Below are 24,984 nucleotides of genomic sequence, written 5' to 3' on the forward strand. Positions count from 1 at the left end.
AATAAAAAGGCATATCCATACCCTGAAAACCTAAGTGGCTTAAACAGGCCAAATTCTGCAAAGAATTATAAGAAGTAAAGTGTTTGGAAGGTAGCTATGTACACATAGTCATGGCAACCTAAATAATTTTATTATAACTTTATCTATTTGGTATGTGTTTAACATATCATACCTTTGTTCATAAAACTAAAGAAGGACAATTTTGCTGGCTTGAATTCTGTGATGGCTGCCATTTTAGTCAAAAGTGAGAAGAAATATTTTGCTTCACACAGCATAATTAGTAATCACACCAAAGATTTACCAATTTTGGTATGTTTTTATCTGTATCAGTATTCCACACAGGAACATATGCTACATCAGTCAGTGAGACATGCAATGTAGGTATCTGCCAAATATGATGTAACAAGGGATTCCATGTAAATTCCACCAAGAAATGACATTTTCAGGCAGTTTAATTTTTTTCCCTTTATCTATTAGAAGTTTTTATATTACCATTTATTATGAAACATTGTTAAAGCACTTGTCACCATGATATCTGGCATATACTTCATTAGTTAGAACTATGCCAAAAGAAAAATTATCACACTGTAACTGCTGTTCAAGTACATTCTCAGTCCCTATCCAAATTCCTGATTCACTTCCATATTCACTTCACACTTATGTTAATTTAACTCTTTCCAAGAAGTTAGATGTAAAGGATACAAACAGGAAGGAAATGGTCAACCAGTCATAAGTTAATAAATCAAAAGGCTGTAGCTGCCTGTGTAATCTCCATTTTAGAATTATAGAATCATAGAAAATCAGGATCGGAAGAGACCTCAAGAGGTCATCCAGTTCAACCCTCTGCTTCGAAGCAGGACCATCCCCTACTAGATCATCCCAGCCAAAGCTTTGTCTAGCCAGGTCTTACAAATTCCCAAGGATGGAGATTCCACAACCTCTCTGGGTAACCTCTTCCAGGGCTTTACTACCCTCCTTGTGAGAAACTTTATCCTAATATGTAACCTAGCCTCCCCTGCTGCAACTTGAGACCATTGCTTCTTGTTCTGTCATCTGCCATCACTGAGAACAGTCTAGCTCCATCCTCTTTCGAACCACCCTTCAGGTGTCATTGAAGGCTGCTAGTAAATCCTCTCTGTCTTCTTTTCTCCAGACTAAATAACCCCAGTTCCCTCAGGCTGTCCTCAGAAGTCATGTTCTCCAGCCACTTAACCATTTTTGTTGCCCTCTGCTGGACTCTCCAATTTGTCCACATCCTTTCTGTATTGGAGGGCCCAAAACTGGACATATTTCAGAGGTGACCTCACCTGTGTCAAATTGAGAGGAACAATCACTTCCCTCAGTCTGCTGGCAATGCACTTACTAATGCAACCCGGTATGCCATTAAGCCTTCTTCACAACAAGAGTGCACGGTTGGCTCATATTCAGCTTATTATCCACTATAACCCAAAGTCCTTTTCTGCAGAGCTGCTGTTTAGTCAGTTGTACCAGCCTGTACCAGTGCATGGGATTGTTATATCCTAAGAGCAGGACTTTTCACTTGTCCTTATTGAACCTCATGAGATTTCTTTTGGTCCAGTCCTCCAATATGTCTAGTTCTTGCTGAATCCTAGCCCTCCTTTCCAGCATATCTACTACTCCCCACTACCTTGATGTCATCTGCAAACTTGCTGAGGGTGCACTCTATGCCATCTTCCAGATCATAGATGAAGATATTGAACAAAACTGGTCTCAGGATTGATCCCTGGGGCACTCCAATGGATACCAGCTGCCAGGTAGATATCAAACCATTGATTACTACCCTTTGAGGCCAACCATCAAGCCAGTTTTCTCTCCACCTTATAGTCCATACATTCAACCTGTACTTCCTTATCTTGCTTGCAAGAATGTTGTGGGAGACCGTATCAAAAGCCTTGCTAAAGTCAAGGTATATCACAGCCACTGTTCTCCCTGCATCCCACAAAGCCAGTCATTTCATTATAGAAGGCAAGCAGGTTGGTCAGTCATGACTTGTCCTTAGTGAATCCATGCTGACTGTTTTTAATTATCTTCTTCTCCTTCAAATGCTTAGAATGGATTCTTTGAGGACCTGCTCCATGATTTTTCCAGGGACTGAGGTCAGGCTGATTAGTCTGTAGTTCCCTGGATCCTCCTTCTTCCCTTTCTTAAAGATGGGCACTATATTTGCGCTTTTCCAAGTATCTGGGATCTCTCCTGACTGCCATGATTTTTCAAAGATAATGACCAACAGCTCTGCAAACATATCTGCCACCTTCCTCAGCACCCTTGGGTGCATTGCAACTAGCCCCATGGATTTGTACACATGCACCTTCTTTAAGTAGTCCCTAACCTGTTCTTTAACTATTGAGGGCTGCTCACCTCCTCCCCAAACTGTGCTGCCAGGTGCAGTAGTCTGAGAGCTGACCTTGCCTGTGAAGACAGGTGAAAAAGGCATTGAGTACTTCAGCCTTTTCCACATCATCTGTCACTAGGTTGCCTCCCCCATTCAGTAAGGGACCCACACATTTCCTGATCTTCCTGTTGCTGACATGCTTGTAGAAACCTATCTTGTTACCTTTCATGTAGCAAGCTAGCTGCAACTCCATTTGCACTTTGGCCTTCCTGACTTCATCCCTGCATGCCTGAGCAATACTCTTATATGCCTCCCTTGGCATTTGTCTAAGTTTCTACTTCTTGTAAGCTTCCACTTTGTTTTAGCTCATTGAATAGTTCCTTGGTAAGCCAAGCTGGTCTTCTGCCATGCTTGCTAGTCTCATCCTGTGCAACAGGATGGTTTGTTCCTGAGCCCTCAGTAAGGCTTCTTTAAAATACAATCCGGTCTCTTTTCCCCTTCAGATTGGCTTCCCAGGGGATCCTGCCCATCAGTTCCCTGAGTGAGTTGAAGTCTGCTTTTCTGAAATCCATGGTCCTTACTCTGCTGCTCTCCTTCCTTCCTTTTCTGGAAATCATCTCATGGTTATCGCTGCCCAACTTGCTATGCACTTCTACATTCCTCACCAATTCTTCCCTGTTTGTGAGCAGCAGGTCAAGAAGAGCATGAGCCCTAGTTGAGCTTTCCAACATTTCTACCAGGAAGTTGTGCCCAACACTCTCCAAAAACTTCCTGTGCTGCCTGTGCACTGCTATATTGCTCTCCCAGCAGATGTCAGGATGATTGAAGTCCCTCATCAGAACCAGGGCTGGTGATTGGGAAACTTCTAGTAGCTGTTTGAAGAAAACCTCATCCATCTCATCCTTCTGGTCTGGTTGTCTATAACAGACCCCCACCATGATATCACCCTTGCTGCTATCCCCTCTAACCTAGAGACTTTCAACAGGTCTATCTCTAGTTTTATGCTGGAGCTCTGAACAATCATACAACCCTCTTACATAAAAGACAACTCCTCCTCCTCTTCTCCCCTGCCTGTACTTCCTAAACAGTTTATACCTATCTGTGACAGTACACTAGTCATGTGAACTATCCTATCAAGTCTCTGTTACTCCGGTCATATCATAGTTCTGTGACTGCAAGGACTTCCAATTGTTCCTGCTTGTTTCTCAGGCTCTGTACATTTTTGTACAGACACATGAGGTAATTAGCTAGTTGCCCTACTTTCTCAGGAAGAATGAGAAGGCCTCCCCAGATTCTTCCTCCTGCTTGTGCTTCCTCCAGGTCACCTGTTTTTCCCCACTAACCTCAGGTCTTTCGTCCCCATCCCCTGGCAACCTGGTTTAAAGACCTCCTCACCAGGTTTATGAGCCTGTCTGAGAAGATGCTCTTTCCTCTTTGCTAGATGGATCCCATCTCTTCCAAGCAATTCTTCTTCCTGGATCAACATCCCATGGTTGAAAAAGCCCAAGCCCTGCTGGTGATCCCATCTGTGCAACCATGGTTTCTGCTGTCCAATCTGGCAGGATCTGCAGGATGCATCTGCTCTTGTCAGGGCCCTTTCCCTTGATTAGAAGAATCTAGGAGAACACCACCTGAGCCCTTCTTCCTCGTCACCCTTGTACCCAGAACCCTATAATCACTTTTGATCTGCTCAGGGTCCCCTTTGGCAGTATCTCTGGTGCCAACCTGGATAAGCAGCATGGGGTAAGAGGGCCAGATGAGTCTCAGCAATCCTTGTGTGAAATCTTGGATTCAGGCTTTAGGCAGGCAGCAGACCTCTTGAGACAATAGGTCAGGCCAGAAGATAGATGTCTCCATCCCCCACAGAAGAGAGTCTCCAACCACCACAACCTATTGCTGCTTCTCAGTGGCAGTGGTCTCAAACCTCCCAACCTAGGGGATGCCTAGTATGGCCTCTTCCACCAACAGAATGTGCCCCTCCTCCTCCTTCTCTATTGCTAGGGCCCCATATCTATTCTCCATTCAAACCACTGCAGGTGGAAATGAAGACTTCTGCTTGCTGCCAGAGGTCAGAAGCTTACAGCTTCCACCTTCCTGGGAATCCATGTCCTTTTCCCTCTCCTGCGCCACTTCTGGTAGTCCTTCCTCTGCAGGCCTACTGTTCTCCGGCATTAAATCAATGAAGTCCTCATGGTGAAGGATGCTTCAGAGCCCTGCTACCTCCTCCAGTAGTTCTCTTGCCTGCTCCCTGAGAGACACTACCAAGCAGCACCACTCATGCCACAGGCATTTCTCCACCTGGCTGTCACTGGAGGGAACCTGCAAGCCTCTGTCTCCACAGCTTCCACCAAACCAGGACCTGGGTGGAAGCCTCAATGGTGAGGAGTCCTGCCTGAACAGATACCTCACAGGTGCAAGCAGGGGAAAGAGCAGGCAGTGGCTGTGGTTCTGACATTGTGACTGTCCTCCATCAGTTTCCACTGGTCTCTTAAATTTGCCATCTTTATCTTCCTGCCCCTCTTTCTAAGCAGACTTTCCCAAGCAAACTCCCCTGTAAGCTGACCTGTTCACTGTTCCTTGCTCCTGAAAGGTCATTTTCCCTGCTAACCTTATTCCTCTCACCAAGCTTACAGTGAAGGATAGTGAGAGAGAGTTTCCAGGGAAACTCCCTAACAAACTCCCCTCTCCTTGGGACTCTAGTGAAACAAGAGACTTAAGTATTGGTCTGACTGCTGAGTTTTAGCTACTTATACTACTCTTAATTAAAGAAAACAATCATCTTAAAGCCTCCCCTTCAATGAAGGGGGTGGCAAATTGACTCTCAAACTGCCCTATTTGCTGTCCCTGGTCATTCTGGAAGTCTCCTTTTACACCCTCCTGGACCGGGACAGGCTTCGTCCTATTCTTGGGGCTTTTGCCAGACACAAGCAATCAGTCACCCAGTAATCACCCAGCTACCTGTACTCCCAGCTGCTCGGAACATGCACCCAAATACACAGCTCACCAAGCAAACACTCAGCAAGCCAAACAGACAGGAAGCCCTGGCTCACTTACCTTCCCAGACCAGGTTCTGGGTCCTGGTGCCTGGCTTCTCTTCCCCTTCCTCCTCTTGCTCCCAGCTAACTGCTTGCAAACTGCCCTGTTTGCTCACTCCCTGGCCACTCACGGAGTCTCCTTTTATACCCTCCTGGGCATGGATTGACCTGATTAATGATTGAACCATTTCAAGAATGTCACTGATTAGCAGGGATCCTGGTTTTGTCTGATTTTAAAAAAACCCCAATTTTTAAATTAAAAAAGTAGCCCAAAATTCACATTTTTCCATGATTAAAATGAAACACCACTAATATTTGAATATATATATATATATAGGTGTTTCATTTTGATCATGAAAAAATGTAAATTTTGGGTTACTTCTTTTAATCTGAAAATTGGGGATTTCTTTTTTATCAGAGAAAACCAGGATCCCTGCTAATTATAAACCAGTTAATAATTGTCATGATTTAGAGGTGTCCACACACACACTTGTAAGGGTTCTAAGTAGAACAGTAACCTTTCAGACATTGCTCTGATATTGAATTGCCACCAAAGGTGGAAGTAAGTACTGAGCCCAGCATGCCCAAGTGCCCAAAGTTTTTCCAGGATTCACTTAGCAAGAAAATACAGATTAGATGGATGGGGAAGAGGGGCTGTGTGGATCCCTGCTTCTGTGTTCCTGTGAGACTGGGTTTTCCAGGGCCTGCCCAAGGTTTCTGCCTCAGGCTGCAGCTTAAAAAGACTTTTCTCAAGTTGTAGCAAGGGGCATTTAGGTTAGATATTAGGGAAAATGCTCTCACTAGAAGGATAGTAAAACACTGGAAAAGGTTACCCAGAGAGGTGGTAGAATCTCCGTCCTTGGAGGTTTTTAAGACCCAGCTAGACAAAACTTTGGCTGGGATGATCTAGTTGGAGATGGTCCTGCTTTGAGCAGGGGGTTGAACTAGACGACTTCCTGAGGCCCCTTCCAACCCTAATTTTCTATGATTCTATGATTTTCTGAGAAAGCTGCTTATTTTATTTCAATTCCTTTTCCACTGCTGTGAGATCGGTGTGGCTGGATGCACTTTTAAACGCATCAATTCCTGGGTGAAGAAAAAGGAACCACTGCATAATAGACATTTAATACCACTGAATGGCCATCAATTCCATGCTTGGTGATACAAACTCCACAAAATCTTGGGGAATTTGTGAGAAGTCATGCAGATTTTCTTATACAGGCAGTCCTTCGATTACGACACAATCAGTTCCTGATAACTGTGTCTTAAGTCAAAACGTTGTAACTTGGAACCAATTTTCCCATAGGAAACTAGGTTATAAATGGGGGATTGGTTCCTGAACCAAGGCCCGATACCCTATTTTCACCAGAAATAACCCAGAATTTTGTACTCAGTCAATTATAGATGAGTAATACAGCTACATTAATGTATTTATATTGTAAATAGCAATCATATTGATTTGGAAGGACTTCTTTGAGGTGACTTTGCTGGACTTTTTGAAGGGCTCTTGGTTGGACTTTTTGAAAGGTTCTTGGCTGGAGTCTTGGCTGCAGGTTTTTCTGGGGTCTTGTCTGCTTTCTTAAAGAAAGTGTCCCAGGAAGTTTGGAAAGATGTTCTCCAGGGGGATGGGTGACGCAGCGAACTTGTTCGCTGGCATTGCATCGCTTTGGATCAAGCTTTGTAAAGTCAAAACTGATGTCAGAAAGTTGAAACGAGGTGTCAATTTATAAACATTGTAAGTGTGAAACATTGTAACTCTAAATGTTGTAAGTCAAGGACTACATGTACTGATATGGCACTTGGGGTCTCATTAAAAAGACCATGTTACACTATATCCATTTTTATCACTGTATAGATGATGTTATGGTGTTTGTATATATCTTTATGATTTTTGACATGTTTCATTCAAAGGAACTGAGGGATCCATACTTAAGGAAAAGATAGTAGGCTAAACTGCTAAGTATCTCTTACCATTGTGTTCTGAGGCAGTGACAATTGCCTCAATTTGCAGACTGAAGGGGCCACTTGTGGGATGGGCACTCAAGTTATTGTTTGTTTATAATGAGAAAAAGCACCTAGTAGTAAAGGCATCTAAGTGAAATGGCCTGTTAGCCAGGGGAATGCAAGAGGTCCCAGGGAGAGAAATTTCTGGAGAATTCTAGACTCTGAGGCAATTAGGTCAGTGCAGGTGTGAGTCAGGGTGGGGGGTTGGCTTGGAAATTTTTTAAAGGCTATCTTTGAGCTGGCTCTAGGGTCTTTGGATTTTTCCAGCCAGGAGGAGAATCCAGGTCCCCAGCAATCAGAGCTGGTAAAATAAGCAAAAAGGCTCACATAAGGAATAGTGCAATATTAAATGCCTGGAGGACTGACCAGTCAGTAGTTATGCAAAACTTGGTGCCCGCACATAACACTGAACCTGTTCACGGAGAACCAGTTCAAAATAATACCTGATTATCTAGGCATACTTTTTAAACTTTCCAAAAGCCATTCTAAACAGACCTGTACATCTGTGTGGTTGCAGTTTAAACCACATTTAAAATTGTCTCATTGTTATGTATGTCCACACCCTCAGTGCGACTCAAGATGAGATCTGTATCGTCTTCAATCATGATACATTTTCATAAGGCTCTGTCTTTACATGGAATATGCAGGCACATCCCAATAGTGGAGTCTCTATTGAGGATTCTCATTGAGAATAATGCCAAATAATGTGAAGTACCATGTTTCTTCACATACAACACATACATCTTTCCAAAATGCAGTTGCTGGAGCACACAATATAATTGAGGAAATCGAGTAACAGCAGCTTTTGCCACTTAAGCCTATGCCAGGGGAAAACAGAAATAAAGCTAAGTGTACTTCAAGGAGGCCTCTGAAGCTGCTGGCTGTGGACATTTCCAGCAGAGGCTCTTAAGCAAAGGTTTATTTTCTTCATTCTGCCTTTCAAAAACAAGGAACTTATTTTAATTGTGGAGGTGTTATGCGAGAGAAATTATGGTAAGGACTGGCATTGAAATCATGGTTCTATTACCGTTAAAGGCCAAACTCTCACTCATTTCACTAGGACCAAGATTTTACCCCATGTACTTGGAACTCTCCATAGCAACAAACTCAGGTCCTCTGAGGGACTCCGTGCTGGCAGTGAACAGAGAATAGATATTCTCAAAAGATGCTGAGACTTGCAAATGTAGAAGAGCGCATGTAAAGAAATGTCTTGTTTGGCACCCTGTAAGTATGGGCTGTGCTCTGTATCTTAGGCTTACCATATTTCCAGTACCAAAAAAGAGGACACTTGTGGAGGGGAAGGAGCAAGGGCATATGTAATGGGGGGACAGTGATATATCTATGCCCTGCCTCTGCCCCTCACTCCCAAGCCCCTTCTCCCTCAGCCCTGCTGGTGCCCACCCCACACTCCCAGCCCACAGCCACCTGGCTCCCCAGCCCTGCCGATGCCCCTCACTCCCAACCTGCAGCTCCTTGCCTCCTCCAGCCCTGCCAGTACCCCTCACTCCCAACCCGCAACCCTCTGTCCTCCCCGAGTGCTGCTGGTGCCCCGTACTCCTGACCCGAAGCTCCCCGCCCCCCCCTCCCAGCCCTGCCAGTGCCCCTTACTTCCAACCCATAGCCTCCACCCCCCCAACCCATCTGTCCATGCAGCACACACACACACACACACACACACAATCTTTGTCTCTTACCTGGGAGCAGTTTGCAGGGGCCCTCAGGCAGACCGCATGACCCCCAACAGCCAATCACCTTGCCCACTGCTCCCAGCCCCAAGCAGCCAGCCCAGGAAATCAGAGGCAAAGCAAAAACCTGTACATTTGCTCACATTTCAAAAACTCGCCCAGACACAAGGACAAGGGGTCAAAAAAGAGGGCATGTCTGGGAAGACAGACGTATGGTAACCTTACTGTATCTAGGATCAAATTCCAAAAGTAAATGAATGCCATTACAAGTCCACTTTTTTCCCTCTAGACTTATTTTGAGGACAGATGAGCTGAAACATTCATTCTAAATAAAATTATCATTGCAAATCATGGGGAGAAAATCAGTTTCTAAGGCAGTGGTTCTCAAACTTTTTAGACTTAAGACACCTCATTAGATCCTAGACACCCCTTGGAAAAGGCCAACTCTTAGCTTCCCCTCATTTTTTCAGCATAGAAAAAGCTAGAGTAATTCTTCTGTTGCAAAGAACTCAGAAAGAATGGTTTTTACATTATAGAGCGCCTATACATGTGCTTCAACATGTTCTCTAGCACTCAGCCCCCCCACCCCAGCCTCAGATCAGCGCCAAGAAGCTCCGAGATCTACCAGTGGATCAAGTTCCACTGGTTGGTGACCACTGATATAGACGTTCTCAGTAGAAGCTAGCACCTTAAACTTCACTCTGACAGTAGCTAGATCTCTGATGATCTGATCAAAGTAAAGGAGGATGGTTCCTTTTTTTACATTAGTGAAGCTGATGTTTCTAACTGGCCTTGTAGGTCCACCCATGTAAAGCAGTCTTTAAGACTTTTAGTCTCCAGCACTTTGTTTTTAATCTCTCCTTTGTTTCCTTTTTCTCTCTCCTGTCCAAATGTAAAAAAAAAATCATAGAAACCCAACACATTGTTAGTGGAGCTAGTTTTAATTGTAAAATCATGTTATTAGCCACAACCATATTGTGTATAATGTATTGTATAATGCATCTTGGAGTACCATAGGAAAGTAAGTGTGTGTCCCCTTTTCATAACATGTGGGCCCAATATTTACTGGTGAGAATAATTGGTATGTAAAAGCATTAAAAAAATCTATTAAAAAGACCTGCTGCATTATCTGAAGGATTTAGCAGTTGCTAGCTTGCCAGTCAGCCAAGGTTTTACAAGAGTTATTGTCATTTTGATTTTCAGATGAGTCATTTGGTATATTGCCCCCAAAGGCACCTCGTTATGATTCAGTGCAGAGCATATGAAATTGCTTAGGCTTTCGGGGCTTCGTGGAAGGAGAGTGGGGGTTGCAGTTGCTCAGCATTCTGAAGCAGCGGCAATATGCTTAATTGACACCTTCGATGTAGCCCTAAGACAGCACCTGCACCTCCCACTGCTGCTCTGAAGACGTCAGCCTTACGCAGAAAAGGCTTCTGCTTATGAATCCAGCATCTCATTCAGCTCGCTCTGTGAGCAGCCTTAGCTATCCTTAACTAATCCCACTGCTTCTCGTTTTTGCTACAGCTTGGCTTAGTACAGGGCAAGATTTTTTTGCTTGCTATTATCAGGTTAAAACATTAAGACTGTGTCCATGTTAGAGCTCATAGAAGGTAAGTTAAATGTTTTACTGGTACTCTAGTTAGTAAATATTACCGTAAGATTCAGCATTGAGGCATCTAATAGCTGATTTTGTTCTTGATGCTGATAAATATGGATTGTAATATGGCAGTTGCTTATTTAAAGAGTATCTCTATTAGGTAGTATTGCTTTAAATTCTTTAATAAGCTTTTAGGAATCTTATCAATATTTTCCATGTGATTACTTTGTAGCAAGCTGTTGTGCTCTGCTAGTATTAAGTTTCATTAATTTTAGAAAGAAAAATAAATGCAAAAGTTGTTCCTAAAATAGATTTTCTTTTAAATGAACTTTGGTTTGGTAAGATGTGTAGCTGGGGTTTTATGGCCCCTTCATTTGTGTAGGTCAAGTGTTTTAGAGTTTGTTCTGAGATGATGTTTGGGTCTGATAGTAATACAGAAATCTCTTCAAACAACAGAGTATCTGAAACTAAGCTACAGTGATTTGTTCTTGCAAGCAGTGCTGCTTTTTATTCCTAGTGGGTACCACTGGGAGGCACAACTAAATGAAATGAAAGGGATTAAATATAGCAAATATTTGTTAAGGCAACAAAGCATATGGATTTCCATCATTTGTATGCATAGGAACTAGGCAGTTTAAGAAAATGTAATGAAGTTCATTGACTTTGACTAAACAGTCATTTTAGATGTGTTGATTATTTGTCTAAGCACCATCTAAACTGGCAGTGTAGGACTCATAGTGCTAAGAAAGTTCATTTGTGAATTACTTCTATGTAATGTTTACAAATCTGATAGAGACACTAAGTACAATAAGAAAAAATAGAAAGAACACAATATGTTAAAGTTAATAATTTTTCTTTGCTTTTGCTTACACACCACCTTTTCTTTCTTTCTTTCTTGCTCTTCTAGTTAATGGAACCCCTGGTAGCCAGCTTTCTACTCCCCGCTCTGGGAAGTCTCCAAGCCCATCTCCCACCAGCCCAGGAAGCCTGCGGAAACAGAGGGTAAGAAAATGAGGAAACTGATATTTGAGAGTGGCTGAGCAGAGATCTTTGTGCCATCAAATAGCTTTCTCCACAAGTGTCCATTACACTTAAAGGGATGGGGTGAAAAAGTTTGGATACCATTCTTGTTGTGCTTGTGCAACACTTAAACAACTGGAATGCAGCTGATTTCTGCCTTTCGAAATATTAATTGTGCTGGAAAGTAGTTTAAGAAGAGAAAAAGAAGATACCTCAACTGTTGTTTTCAAAACTTTTTTTTTTTTTTGCATCTTTTTTTTTTGGTCAGGCCTTTTACAACTGGAAGAAAGCTTAGACATCATTCAAGTCCTACATTTTTAAGTTGGTAGTAGGCAAGATATCCCTTACAAAAGCCATCCCAGCTTTCATTCTAAGGCAAAATGAAAAAGTACTCTGTAATTAAGTCTGATTCAAGCATATACTTATATTGACCCAGCCAAATTGGCTCAGTAAGAAGACAAGAGCAAGTTGCATTGGTACTTGGTGGCCCAAGATTATGAGTAGACTCGGCTTTCTAATCCCAAGACCTAGGAAGACTACATAATGGGTATGTCCAGATGAGCGTGGATGTTTGTTTCTCCAGAGACAAGTAGCAACGGTGCACTTCGTGCCACAGTTACTTGTCCCCGGGGAAGGCCTGTGCCATGCACACTCTGGCATGTGACAGATTACCCCAGGTGGGGTAGGGGAGACTGGGACCAGCAGCCTTACCTGGGGGCCTCCTGGGGCTTCAGCCATGGCAGGAAATCTGGCCAGCAGCTGGAGTATGGTTGGCCAGACTTCAGTTTTGGGCAATGTGCGCTACTGTCACGTGCACCTCCCCACTTCTTTTACTGACCCCGGGATCTCCTCAGGTCAAGAAAACACCCCACGTTGCAAAGTAGAAGCATGGGGAATGCTTGCATGTGTAGTGTGTGGTGCCACAGATAGGTCTGAAGTGCCACATACTGCACTGCCACACTCATCTGGACACAGCCAATGTGTCTATCTATTGAGTAATGGTGCTAGCCTTGTTACTACTTTAGCTATTCCTGTGTAAAGGAGCATTATTGGTTCAACCCAGCAGGACTGTGCACAGTGATTTAATTGCATCAGTTCAAAGAGAGTGGGCCAGATGTCCATTTACCTTCTTTTCTGACAGTTTCTGAACTGTTGGGTCTGGGCCTCAGTGACATGTTTTCTGAGGCACTGCACCTTGTCTCAAATTTCTGTTGAAAAATGCAGTTAAACTCATGCCTTTTTCTGCCTCCTTTATTTATAACCAAACTATCAACTTCCTATCTCAACAGAATAGAATTGCATGCAAAACTGACAAAGAAAATAGCTTCAAACCTCATGTTAGTCAGGTTCTTTATTATTTGAGACACAACAGGTGAGAGCACGAGTTTCATTTAAGACGAATTTTTACTTCGTATCTGGCATCTTGGTCCTTCTGATCTTACAAGGCTTATGGCTTAATCATTAGCAAGTTACTGGAGAGGAGGGAAAGAGTCACCTAAATTCACAGGATTTCACATTGTCAATAAAGGGTACCATATAGATTAGCACAAAGGATTCTCTCATTCACTGTGTCGCTACCTCCTTTCTCTGATAAGTCACCATCATTTCTTTCCTTGTTACTGATGCTTTTTTCCCATCAGGGAGAGCAGAAGGTAATTTTCCTATTATGAGTGTTCACTGGGGGAGGGGGTGAAAGCAAGCAATGTGGCAAGCACACCAAGTGCATCCTGTTCACAAAGTCCTTGACCCCCAAATGCAGAGTATGACAAATGACTTCTTCTTACCTTGTTTTTCTGCATGAAATCAGACATGATGTCATCAAGTTGGCATTTTAAAGGATTTTAAGCTTTTTCTGGTGATGGTATGATTTTGTTCAGTTTGAGGAAAGTTCGTTTTCAAATGCAAGCTAAACTAGAAGAGAAGCTATACTGTCATTAAAAGATAGAATTTTGCCCTCAGAGGGTTGCATGGAGTTCCACAAAGTTTGGTGAGAAATGCACAGTATGCACACATACCTGTGGACAGAATTTGACCCCAACTATCCTCTGTAGTGGAAAAGGGAAAAAAGGTAGGTTGTTGTGTGCACAGTTTATGAAGATTATAAAAACTTACATTATGTGTGCTTATATAGAGACAACATCTGTTTATATACAGTCATATATTAATTAGTATAGAGAATGTTTTTTGGGTTGCAAAGGTGAACACTCCAAAGTTAGAAAATACAAAATTTACAGTTGCCACACAAATTTAATTTAAACCCCTTTCCACGTATAAGCTGTAAGCTAAATGAAGTCCTGCAGCAAAAATATGGTATTCCATCATTAAAGATCATAATGCATGTTCATAATGAGTGAATTATTGTTTCATGGACAAATTGTGGGTGCTGACTCTTGCAACCTAAATAATGGTCTTTTAATGTTGTCCTTGTATGAAATTGCTATCTCGTTTTAAAAACAAGGTAAAATCAAATGCAGGTATCCCATAGAGTTTGAACTATAGGCAAATCAAGGGAAGGGGCAAGATGGGAGGATGGCCTGCTGGAACAAAGTGATAGAAGAAACCCTGCAAGCCTCTCTCTGTCCTGCAAGATGTAGGGAACTCTTGCTACATGTAGTGCCCCAGGTGGGAACATGGGTTGCTGAAACTACATGGTCAGTTTGAGAGTTTATGATTGGATTTTACCTGGGACATGGCAGAACTCCTGCATTTGGGGCTCCTGATGGGAGGCAGAAGGTTCATGTACTGTACTGAGACAGGAGGATCATGTACTGAATCCCACAAAATGTACATGGAAGTGAAGTCTCTCTTAGCAATCCTTGCCCTCCAGCTGAAGTTAGGGAACCTGCTTCCCATAGAGGTAGAGGATGCTGAGGTCATGTGCCAGGTCTGGGAGCCAAGACAAGTGCTGGAAGAAACCCTAGCTCTCTACCTGATTGCTCATAGATTTTCCAGCATGGTCTTAGTACATGGCCAGGGACACAACTGAATAGAATGTCCAGCAGTTTTGGCAGGCTGTCAAAATTCTCCTCCAAAACACAAGTAAAGAAAGAAAATAGTCATTTGTGACACTTGAGCACTGTGGGTTTTTTTGAAGGGCACCTCTCTAGGCTGAGGGTGTTTCTCCTTATTGAATAGCAAAGGTTTGAAACAAACAGCAGTTAGTAGGGCTGTGCGAAATTTCACCACCAGTTTTGTTTCAACGCTGTTTTGACCTGTTTCGAGGTTGAAACAGCAAAATTGAAACAAAACAGATATGGTCGAAACAGCCTCGAAATAAAACAAGGCAAGTCGAAATGTTTCACCGTTTCAATGCTGTCTGTGTTTCACCCATAGGATATAATGGGGAAGGTTGAAACAGCCTATAACTTTGTCATTTCTGGCGAGATTTGGATAAAACATGCAGGAATGGTAGCCCCTTCTGAGGGCATGAAGCTGCTGCCAAGTCCCCTCTCAGCCTTCTCTTTTTCAGACTGAAAAGTCCCAGGTCCCTCAGCCTTTCCTTGTATGGCTTGCTGTACAAATCTCTGACCATATGGGTAGCCTTTCCCTGGACTCTCTCAAGCTTTACCACGTCCTTGTTAAGGTGTGGAGCCCAGAACTGGACGCAGTAATCCAGCTGTGATCTCACCAGTGCTGACTAGAGCTGAGTAGAGCAGGAAAATCACTTCTTTGCAATGGTTTTGCTGGAGATGCATCAATTGATGCATGCCAGCATATTGCTGGCCCTCCTGGCTACAGCATCGCGCTGCCGACTCATGTTCAACTGTGGTCAATTATTACCACCAGGTCTGTGGTGGCAAGTGATGGGGGACCTTCAGTCCTGCTGCCTGATGAGAGGCAGCAGTTGCACAAGCACCCATGTCATGAGTTTTGCCTGTGAGCAGCTAGGGGTGCATGGCCCCAGAACCCCTGCACCTAACTCCTTGACAGCTGGCAGGCTTAGTGACTGCAGCAGGGCCTAGCAGCCAGGCCTGCAGTAGTTTCCCCTCCCCCATGCCCCAAAATAGACACAGTCCCACAAGCACCCATGGCACGAGTTTTGCCTGTCAGCAGCCAGAGGTGCAGGGCCCCAGAACCCAGACTCCCCCTGCACCTATCTCCTTGAAAGCTGGCAGGCTTCATGGCTTCAGTGGGGGCTAGCAAGCCTGCAGTTTTCACCCTGCTGCACCTTAACACACAGTGTCACCCATGTCATGAGTTTTGCTTGTCCGCAGCTTGAGGTACAGTTTCCCCCAAACCCCTGCACCTACCTCCTTGAAACGTGGCAGGCTTTGTGGCCTCAGCAGGGGCTAGCATGCCTGCAGTTTTGACCCCACTGTGTCTTAACACATACACGTGACACAAGTTTTGCTTTCAGGATTTTGGAGTGCAGTTTCTCTGAACCCCCTACACCTATCTCCTTGAAACTTGGCAGGCCTTGTTTCCTCAGCAGGGGCTACCACTCCTGAAGTTTTGACTCTGCTGTGCCTTAACACATACACGTGACATGAGTTTTTTTCTCAAGACTTTGGGGTGCAGTTTCTCTGAACCCCCTGTACCTGTTGTCTTGGAACTTGGCAAGTTTCATGCCCTCAGAAGGGGCTACCATTCCTGCATGTTTTATCCAAATCTGGCCATAAATGACAAAGTTATAGCCTGTTTTGACCTTCCCCATTATATCCTATGGACAAAACGTTAAAACAGAGTCGAAACAGCAGAACGTTTCAACGGAACAAAACAGAACAGCTGTTTTGACTCGAAACAGAAGTCAAAATGAAACACTGTTCTGTTGAAACGTAGAAACACTGGTAGAGACAGAACGCTTTCATTTTGCACAGCCCTAGTAGTTAGCTTTTTTCCCAGTGGAGCTTGGATGTTTGCTTAAAAGCTGGGAGTCCCAGATCTCATTCTCTCTACCACAAGGCTATTTCACTTCAACAGCAAAAGAAAAAAAAAGAAAGAAGGAGGTATTAGGCACTTCAACCAGAAGTCACTCACAACACCCTTTATAATATGTGCTCATTTAGGCATTTAGGGCGTTTACAGACATGCTCCAAGGCCGCGCTAAATAAAAGCACCCAGAGCATCATGTGTATCAGCATCCCCATGCTGAAAAATGGCAGGTGGGGGGCACTTTAAACTAAAGCTCATTGAATGAGCTTTAGTTTAAAGCACCCTGCCACTATTTTTCAGCACAGGGACACTGATACACGTGACGCTGGAGTCTGCTAGAACATGATAATTTCCATGCTCCGGCAGACTTGATTAATCAAGTCTGCTCTGATGCGCTTGACTTATACTGCATCAGAGCAGCTTCCCTGCATGTGTGTAAGTGCCCTTACTTTTTAAGAAAGCAGTCCTAGCACTTCTAAAACCAATGAAAATTTTACCATGGACTTTAACAGAGCCAGGATCTCACCCTGTATTAGCCTGCTCCTTACAGTAAATACTGATATGACCTTAGCAAACACATTTAAATACACAGCAGTCAGAAAATGAAAGCGTAGAATTCATCCTTAGTCACTTATATGTACGTGCTTTCATACATCCATGAAACTTCCATTGAAGTAAATGAGCTGTGCATGAATACTTCAGGGCAATGTGTGACCAGCTTCATAAAAAGGCAAGGCTTTAACAATATAGCAGTCCAAAATAATTTAACACGGACAACTTAATGTCACAAAAAAGATTTTTAACTCCTTGTATTTCCTATATTCGAAGTGTTTAAAATTGTTACCTTAACATAGTAGTAATGTATTTCTTACAGTTCTATACTGTAGATTTTGATAACAGAAAATGAGTTAAACATTTTAATATCACTACATACTTTACTCAATATTTCCACAGTTGCATGGTTGAAGACCTGTGCATTTGAGGTTTGCCACATTTGTGGTAGAGACTTGTTTCTGTTACGTGTTTGCACAGCATCTTGCACCATGATTCCAAGTTCATAGGTAGGGCTCTTAGGCACTGTGGTAATACATGATGATAAATACATAACAACAGGGGAAACACATACCTTATTTGACTACCTGTGATATGATTCATGTTTGTTTTTCCACAGTTTTGTGAATAATGCTAATACAAAATTTCCTCTAGGATAACAGTATTTTGCACAGACAATGGATTTTTCAGTTGCTTACATCTGTTATTTTAAATATGGCTTTGTTACTTAGCCTGGGCAGTAGTCCCTATTAACACTAATCAAGCACAAAAATTTAAACATATAGGCCACTTAGGGTTTTTCCCTACTCTTTCCACTGCTCTCTCAAGGACATTGTCAAGACGTATGTTCCACTCACCTGCTCCAGCTCCATACATGCCAAGCCTGGACATGAGTCAGGACATCCTCAGGATCTCTGTCTCTGGTATGCTTGACAGCAGCAGCGGGAAGTAGAAAGGACACACCACAAGTGTAGCCTAGCTATCTCATTTCTTGGTTTGATGAGTACAGAGTAGGTGGACAGGGCATGCTTTTTCATGGCTCTCTTGAGAGTGCCAACACAGAAATACAGACAGCATTGTAAGGGCTACAATCTGCTTCACTGCTAAGATTTTTAGTGGCGCTTGTGCAGTTTTTTAGTCCTAAGTTATGAAACAACATTCAGTTTTGCCCCATGTCACAGCCTAAGTTGCACTAAAATGCCTAAATTCTTTATGCATCTAAATTTTCTACCCATGTGGCTAAGACTATCCTACTGTACATCCTCAGAACCAGTGCAACATGGGCAAAAAGGCATCTAGCTACATTTACACTCTTTTGCAATCCACTTCCATGGGCTAGGGACAGACATTCAAAAAGCCAGAGCCTGAATTGATTCAATCTTTGCAGGTTACTCTAACCTGCGTAAATTGAACCAAGTTGCAAATGGACATCCACTTTTGACTCTGGAAATCCAGGCACATGCCTGCAGTGTCTCAGGCCAGAAGCCAGGGGGTGCTAAAGCAAGCCCTCTGCTGCAGGGAAACTAATTTAAGGGAAAAGGTGTGGCCTGAGTATGGTTGGGAAGGGGTTTAAACCCCTACCCTAACCAGCAGTGTCCCCAGCCCCAAGTGTGCCTGATGGGGTAGGGGAGAGACAGCCCCCCACCCTTGCTCACTCACTGGCTGATGGCAGGAGTGGGTATGGGACCAGACCCCAGTAGCCTGAGGGGAAGTAGGGGTTTAATCCCCTCATTGTAGTGGGGGGGCTGGGGTGGCAGCTTGGGCACCAACAGGCTCTGCTTATGCACCCTGGGCTGTGCACTTGCACCTGGGGCCACAGGGGACAGATGCCAGTAGCCTGAAGGGGAGGTGGGTGTTAATCTGTCCCACCGCAGGCAGCAGCGGTGGAGGCCCCGTTACGTATCCTGGGCCGAGTCCTCTGAGGAGCAGCCAGCTGGCTGCAGGGAGGGAGGATGTGACCTGGCTGTCAGGAGTGGGGGGCCTGACTCACCACTGCCTCCTGGTATAGTAGCACGGCCCGGGCTGGGGTGGTCCGAGGGGGCGGGTGTCAGTGACTGCCACCTCCTGTCCCACACACCACGGTTTTCAGGTGGGCTGGAGTGCGGCTCTCTGCCCCTGCCTCTCCCAACAGCAGCAGTGAAGTGAACTATCACAGTGGGCAGAGGTGAGGCACCTGCCACCTGCTGCCTGCTTGCGGCAGCACAAGGCACTTGGTGCAGGTTGCTGCACGCCAGTCACAGCCTATGCACCTGGGCCAGGGGGCCAGGCTGGAGCAGTCCATTGCCTTCCCACACTGCTGCCCACACCTATGGCCCGCAGCAACCTGTCACAAGTGCCTGGGGCTGCTGCAACTAGGCAGCAGGTGACAGGTGCCTCACCTCTGCCTAGCTCCCATATTTGGTCCGCAACCAGGCTGTGCCTGACACAGGCGGTGGGAAGCCCACAATAGGACTATTCTCCCCCTCCCCCCACCACTTCCTTCTCAGCCAGCCTGCCAGCCGGGGAAGGGCATGGCCAGGTGATCACCCCGGCTCCCAGCTCAAGTTGGGACTGCGGGCTTCCCTGCAGCCAGGAGCTGGGTGGATCACTCTGTGATATGTTCTCCCCAGCTGGCAGGCAGGCTAAGAAGGGAATGGGGAGGAAAAATGGCAGCCTCCTCCCCTTCCCACCTCTACCCCTATTGCAGACCCCTGATGCATCCCAGGAGTAGGGGAGTGAGAACAGCCCCTGGTGCCACTGCTTCAGTGAAGCCAGCCTGAGGGAGTCAGAGCATCAGGGTTGCCCGGTGCCTCCTGGGCAGAAATGCAGCCTGGTGCCTCATCCCTGCCCCTGCTGGGGACCTGGCCCCGCCCCAACCTCCTTGCAGGTGTCAGGCAAGTCCTCTCCCCCACCAGCATGGCTGGACCCAGCCCCCACTGCCTGTCATCTCTGCCTGGCATAGCCTCTGTGGCTCCTGGCCCAGTCCACCCACCAGGCTGTGGCAGGGCTGCAAATCGGCTGGCACTGGAGGAGGGCTGCAGCTCCCCTGCCCCTGACTGTCCTGCAGCATGGGGCTTCCCAATGAGTGTGGCCTGCAGCCCAGCAGGTCTTGTGGGGCAGCTGGGGACAGAGTGGGGTGGGAAAAATGCCCACCCCATACCTAGTGTAGGGGGGAAGCTGGCAGTGGGGGCTGTACTCTCCTGCTCCAGCTGAGAGCTGAGTTGATTCCCTAGCAGAGGAGGAGGTGAGGCAGGAGAATCCGCCACACTCCTGGCTGCTGGGGATGGAAAAATCCCTTCTGGCAGCTGGGGTCAGAACCAGCCCTGCTCTGTTGAAGCAGAGAACACAGCCCAGGGCTGAAAAGCATGCTGGGATGCTAGGATTAAACTTAAACCAGGAAAGGGTCTGGGACAGAAGTTCCATAAACCAGTTTGACCCAAATCAGTTAAGTCTGATACTACATTTAACCAGGTTTATCTTAAACCAATTTCAGCCATTTTGAAGCTGGTTTATGTGCACTGAACTTACGTCCTGTTACAGGTTTCAACCGGTTCCTGACCACTTTAATCAGTTTATGTGTAACTTCTGTTCCTATGAAGACACACAAATGTCATGCAAAGCCCTTGTGGAACTGTGGCTGGGAAAAAAAACCCTGACTAGAGACTGTTTGACACTGCTCATGTAGTAATATCACCTAATCTTTTCCCAGTAGTCTACTTAATAAGGCACTTGCCCAGGAAATGGCAGTCCCAGGTCTACTTCCCCATGAGAAGATTTGAATTCTGATCTCGTACTGTATCCCAAGGTAGAGTCCTAACCACCTAGCAACAGACCTGATAACCTGGAGAGCCCCCTCCGATTGAAGCTAGGTCACTGGGCCCAAAGAGGAGAACATTCATGGGGAGAAAAATGGAGAACGACTGTAACTTAGGGAGATGGGCATTGCCTTTGCATAGAAGGAGTGAGTCCTTGTTTCTACTGTTGCTTGTACCTTTAGTTTTACATAGTCATTTAAAAAATAACACAAATTGGGGCAGAGTACAGGCTTTTTCACAGGGTGCTCCACCTGCTAAAAACTCCCTCCTAATGAGGTTGAAATATATGCCCATACGCTACTATTTTGAAAGCTTCCTAGTGGCTGTTCTCATTAGAGTACTTCATGTAGGAGAGTCCTCTTGGATAACATGATCCAGAATCCTAACAGAAAGGAGGGTATGACTGTGTCTGGATAGAGAAGAATAAAGCCTTGTGGATTGGTAGGAGCAAACCTCAGTGTTTCTAACTTTCCTTTCAAAAGAAGAAAGCCCACATGTGTACTCCATCATTCTCCAATATAATGTCACTAGCCTGTCCTGTCATATAGGACACTAAATGACTCTCCACTGTCAAATCTCTCTTGAAATCACATCTCTCCTGTGACAGCTTGCTCATGCATCCATCTTGCACAAAAGGGTAGAGTGAGCACACTATTTTGTGTTCAGATCACCTTGTGCACCACAGGCCAGAGTCCCTCCTACTTGCATTGATGTGGGTCCATTGGGCCAGATGCTTCCCAACGTTGCTAAAGTGTAATCCAGAATAGTGCCATTACCTATGATGGCATTACTTCAGATTTACATCAGTGTAAGTGATGCATTTGGTATTAAATAATAATTGGGTAAAATGCTTAACTTAGTGAGATGGGAGTAGATTCCAGGACTGTCTCCTAGCTATGTCTCACCTTGCTCAGCCATGGAGTTAGACAGGGGGGCAGCTTCCATAGGAAGGGGTAAAGGGTGTTCTTAGCTGTACCTAGCCTGCTGGCTAGGGCACCCTGCTAGGTTATAAAAGATGTGGGTTCAAACCTTTTAGGCAGAGGGAAGGCCAAAACCTAGGTCTACCATGTTTAGGACTGTGGTAGCTTATTTGTGAAAGTGGAATTTTGCTGTTAGTTAGACACAATCATTCAGGTATGCATCCTGCTGAAACTCTGGTTTACACAGTCAAGATCAGGTAGAACTGTAACCAGGCAAGTCATCTTAGTACATGTTAAACAGAGATCTGTATGCCTCCTGGGTGAAATAGGATCCATATCTGGAGATGAAATGAATGGGAGAGCCCTGCAATTCTATAGGATGAAATAGGAAATATTTCAAGCTCCATGGGAAGCGAGTGCAAGAATAAGAGAGCTAAGCAGCTAAAGGCAAAACAGCCTGGTCACACTAGCTTGGAAAAAAGTGAAGGTTAAGTTGGGATGCCTTAGAGGCAAAGGGTAGAGAAGGTTCTTTGGGTAACTTTTTTACTCCCTTAGGCTGAGCAAAGCCCATAACCCTGGGCAAATTATTTATCTATTAGGTCTACTGGGCAGAAAGTGGGTAGGGTCCTTTTCTTTCAGGTAAGTACCTGGATAGTTTGGATCTTAAGATGATGGAGGCACAAAGGGTAGAATCCTATTTCACTCTGTGCCCAAATGATAGTTTTCCAGCCACGTAAGTGTTATTTTTGGCACTTACAGCTTCAAACTAACTTCCTGTGCAGCATGAGCATATAAACTTTAACCTGGCCCCTGAGCAAGCTGCACTCTGGCAAGGCAAGTACAGGGTCCAGTCACTGCATGACAAAAACCTGTGACTAGTTGGGATGAAAGAGGAAGGGTATCTTTCTTCCATGCTTTAGCTCAGTGGTTAGAGTCCTTGCCCAGGATGTAAGCAACTCAGGTTCTAGGCCCCTCTTTTATCTATTTAAGCCTAGTTACAGCAGAGTGATACAATTGCCAGGCCAAAGGGATTATCCATTCCCTTCACCCACCCTCCTTTTGAAGCTGACTCCTTGGGCAGCCAAGAGAGAGAGAGATGCGAGACCAGGAGGAAGACAGGAACTAGAAGATATGTGGCCCAGTGAGATGGCAGTTGTGCTAGAAAGAAGCATGGCCTGGGTTCTAGCTTGGCTTCTTGATTCCAGTGGGAAAGAAGCCCCCACCTCTCTCCATCCACTTTATCCAATGCCTTAAATTCAAAGTACAGTGGCTCAGCTTCAAAGGAGTGCTGGATTATATAATGCCTAACAACCTGTGGTCTAGTGATTAGAGCACTCTCTTGGGAAGCTGGAGAGAGACAGCTTCAGGCCCACTGTAGGCAAGTAGGGTCTAGTACCTGGGTCATTTGCTGGGTTAGTGCTATAGTCACTCAATTCTTGGGGCTAAAAGATAGGAGGGGCCCTAGTCTCCCTCAATTTTGCTATGCCACCATGGACTTACTTGACTGCAAAACTTCTACTTGGACATAAAGTGAAAAAAGATTCTGCCCACAATGTACTACTACCCTAAGTCTAAAGTACAAGGGGTCAGAGTTCACCCACATCCCTGTGTCTGGCATTTCCTATTGGCTACTGTTGAGCATGTATGTTACGGTAGAATTAACAGGAGTGTGTGTCCCGTCCCGTCCTGTCCTGTCCCCCCCCCCCCCCCTTCCAGTGGCCATGCAACTTCTGCCCTACTCTGGCTCCCTGGGTACCCTTCCTTTTCTCTCTCCTGCCATACCTCGATGTAATTAGTTGATGTATAAAAGAGGAGGCTTCCCTCAAGTCCCAGATCATAAGTCCTTCCCACAAGTCCTGGTTTGTCTTATGGCCAGCAGGCCCCTCTTGGAGCCACACCCAAGCCTTGCAGATGTTAATGATTAATTGCGTTCGTGTTAGGTCTCCTTAGGCCTCCCTTCCCCCCCCCCCCCCCCCCCCCAGCCTTGGCCATCCCAACTTCTACCATTTTCCTCTAGCTGGGCCCTCTCAGCCTAAGCCCCCACTGCATCAAACCTGGTTCCTGGGCTCCAGTCCTTGTCTGTCCCCCTCTCAGGCTTTGGGGCCCAGGCCCTGGTTCCTTCCCCTTTTGGGCACTGGGCCTAGCCTTCTCAGCTTCAGACCACCTCAGTCATTTCTCCTGGCTCAGGCTTTAACCCCTCTGTTTTTTACCTGTCTGTGCCTTGAGCCTGTCCCCTGGCAGTGCTCAAAACTGCACATGCTCCTTGGGCATCAAAGGGATCTCTTCCTCACCCCTTCTAGCCACACCCTGTCAACTAGTCTAATCAAGATGACAAAAAGCAAGGCCACTGGCTGTAACTAAGACTATCCCCACACTGGGTCCAAGCATAAACACTAGTTCACTGACTGTACAACAAACTCTCCTTCCCCGCGTCCCCCCAATACTGAGTCATATTCCCTGCAAGCTCTAGGCATTCCCAGGGCAGATCAGGTATCATTCAGTTACTCTTCCATAGCCATCCTGCTAAGCAGCTTTTCTCCTTGTAGCCTGCAGAGCTGAATTGACTGCCTGGTCTCAGACACTGGCTTTATGTGCCTCCTAAGCCCGTCTCCTTCAGGTCAGGTGACTCTACAGCCACACTCAGGGGGTTCCACTATGGACCTGAAGATCTTCCTGCTTTACCTTGCTGCTACTTAGCTCAGCAGTTTGAGGCTCTGTGATTCAGAGCAAGCTAGATGGTTGCCCCTGTGTATCTTGCTGCTGGCAGCTGTTACAAGTCTGTCTGCCTACTAGCTCCCTAGTGGCTAACTGCTTTCTAGCTTTCAGCCCTTGCAGAGCCAGCTCAGGCTGCTGCTGCCTCCTCTTAAAGTAACAGGAGCTCTTTGCTCCCTCTTACATGGAGCATAAGGAGGCCACTGAGAGAATGGGAGAGCTATTCATTTTCCCCACCAGGCGAGGATCATTTCTTCAAGTGAAGGCATATGTGCCTATTAATGTGCAGCAATAAACTCCAAAGTTTATTGCTCTGGAGTTTATTGCTCCCTGGCATACATCTGCACATGCACCCAGGACTGCAGCATGTTGAGCCAGAACAGAGCAGCTCTGGCTGGCAGGAGGTTCAGGGGGTCAGCCTGCCAGTTCGGGTTTGCTGC

The 24,984-nt window shown here is 45.4% G+C and overlaps 1 protein-coding gene across 4 annotated transcripts in view; it reads left to right on the forward strand.

Moving 5' to 3' along the window:
• The window catches only part of DCLK1 (doublecortin like kinase 1), a 408,479-nt gene that overhangs the window by 300,778 nt on the left and 82,717 nt on the right, over positions 1 to 24,984 (forward strand). For 3 of the 4 annotated variants that reach the window (XM_019498284.2, XM_019498283.2, XM_006260172.3), the window contains exon 6: positions 11,582 to 11,676. In XM_019498284.2, the coding sequence (XP_019353829.1) occupies positions 11,582 to 11,676 (95 nt within the window). Of the gene's footprint in view, positions 1 to 10,446; positions 10,688 to 11,581; positions 11,677 to 24,984 lie in introns of those variants that run through there. The other variant, XM_059716001.1, reaches the window with a different exon arrangement.

Source organism: Alligator mississippiensis, chromosome 1 (genome assembly GCF_030867095.1).
Source record: "Alligator mississippiensis isolate rAllMis1 chromosome 1, rAllMis1, whole genome shotgun sequence".
In the NCBI taxonomy this organism is placed as follows: domain Eukaryota; kingdom Metazoa; phylum Chordata; order Crocodylia; family Alligatoridae; genus Alligator; species Alligator mississippiensis.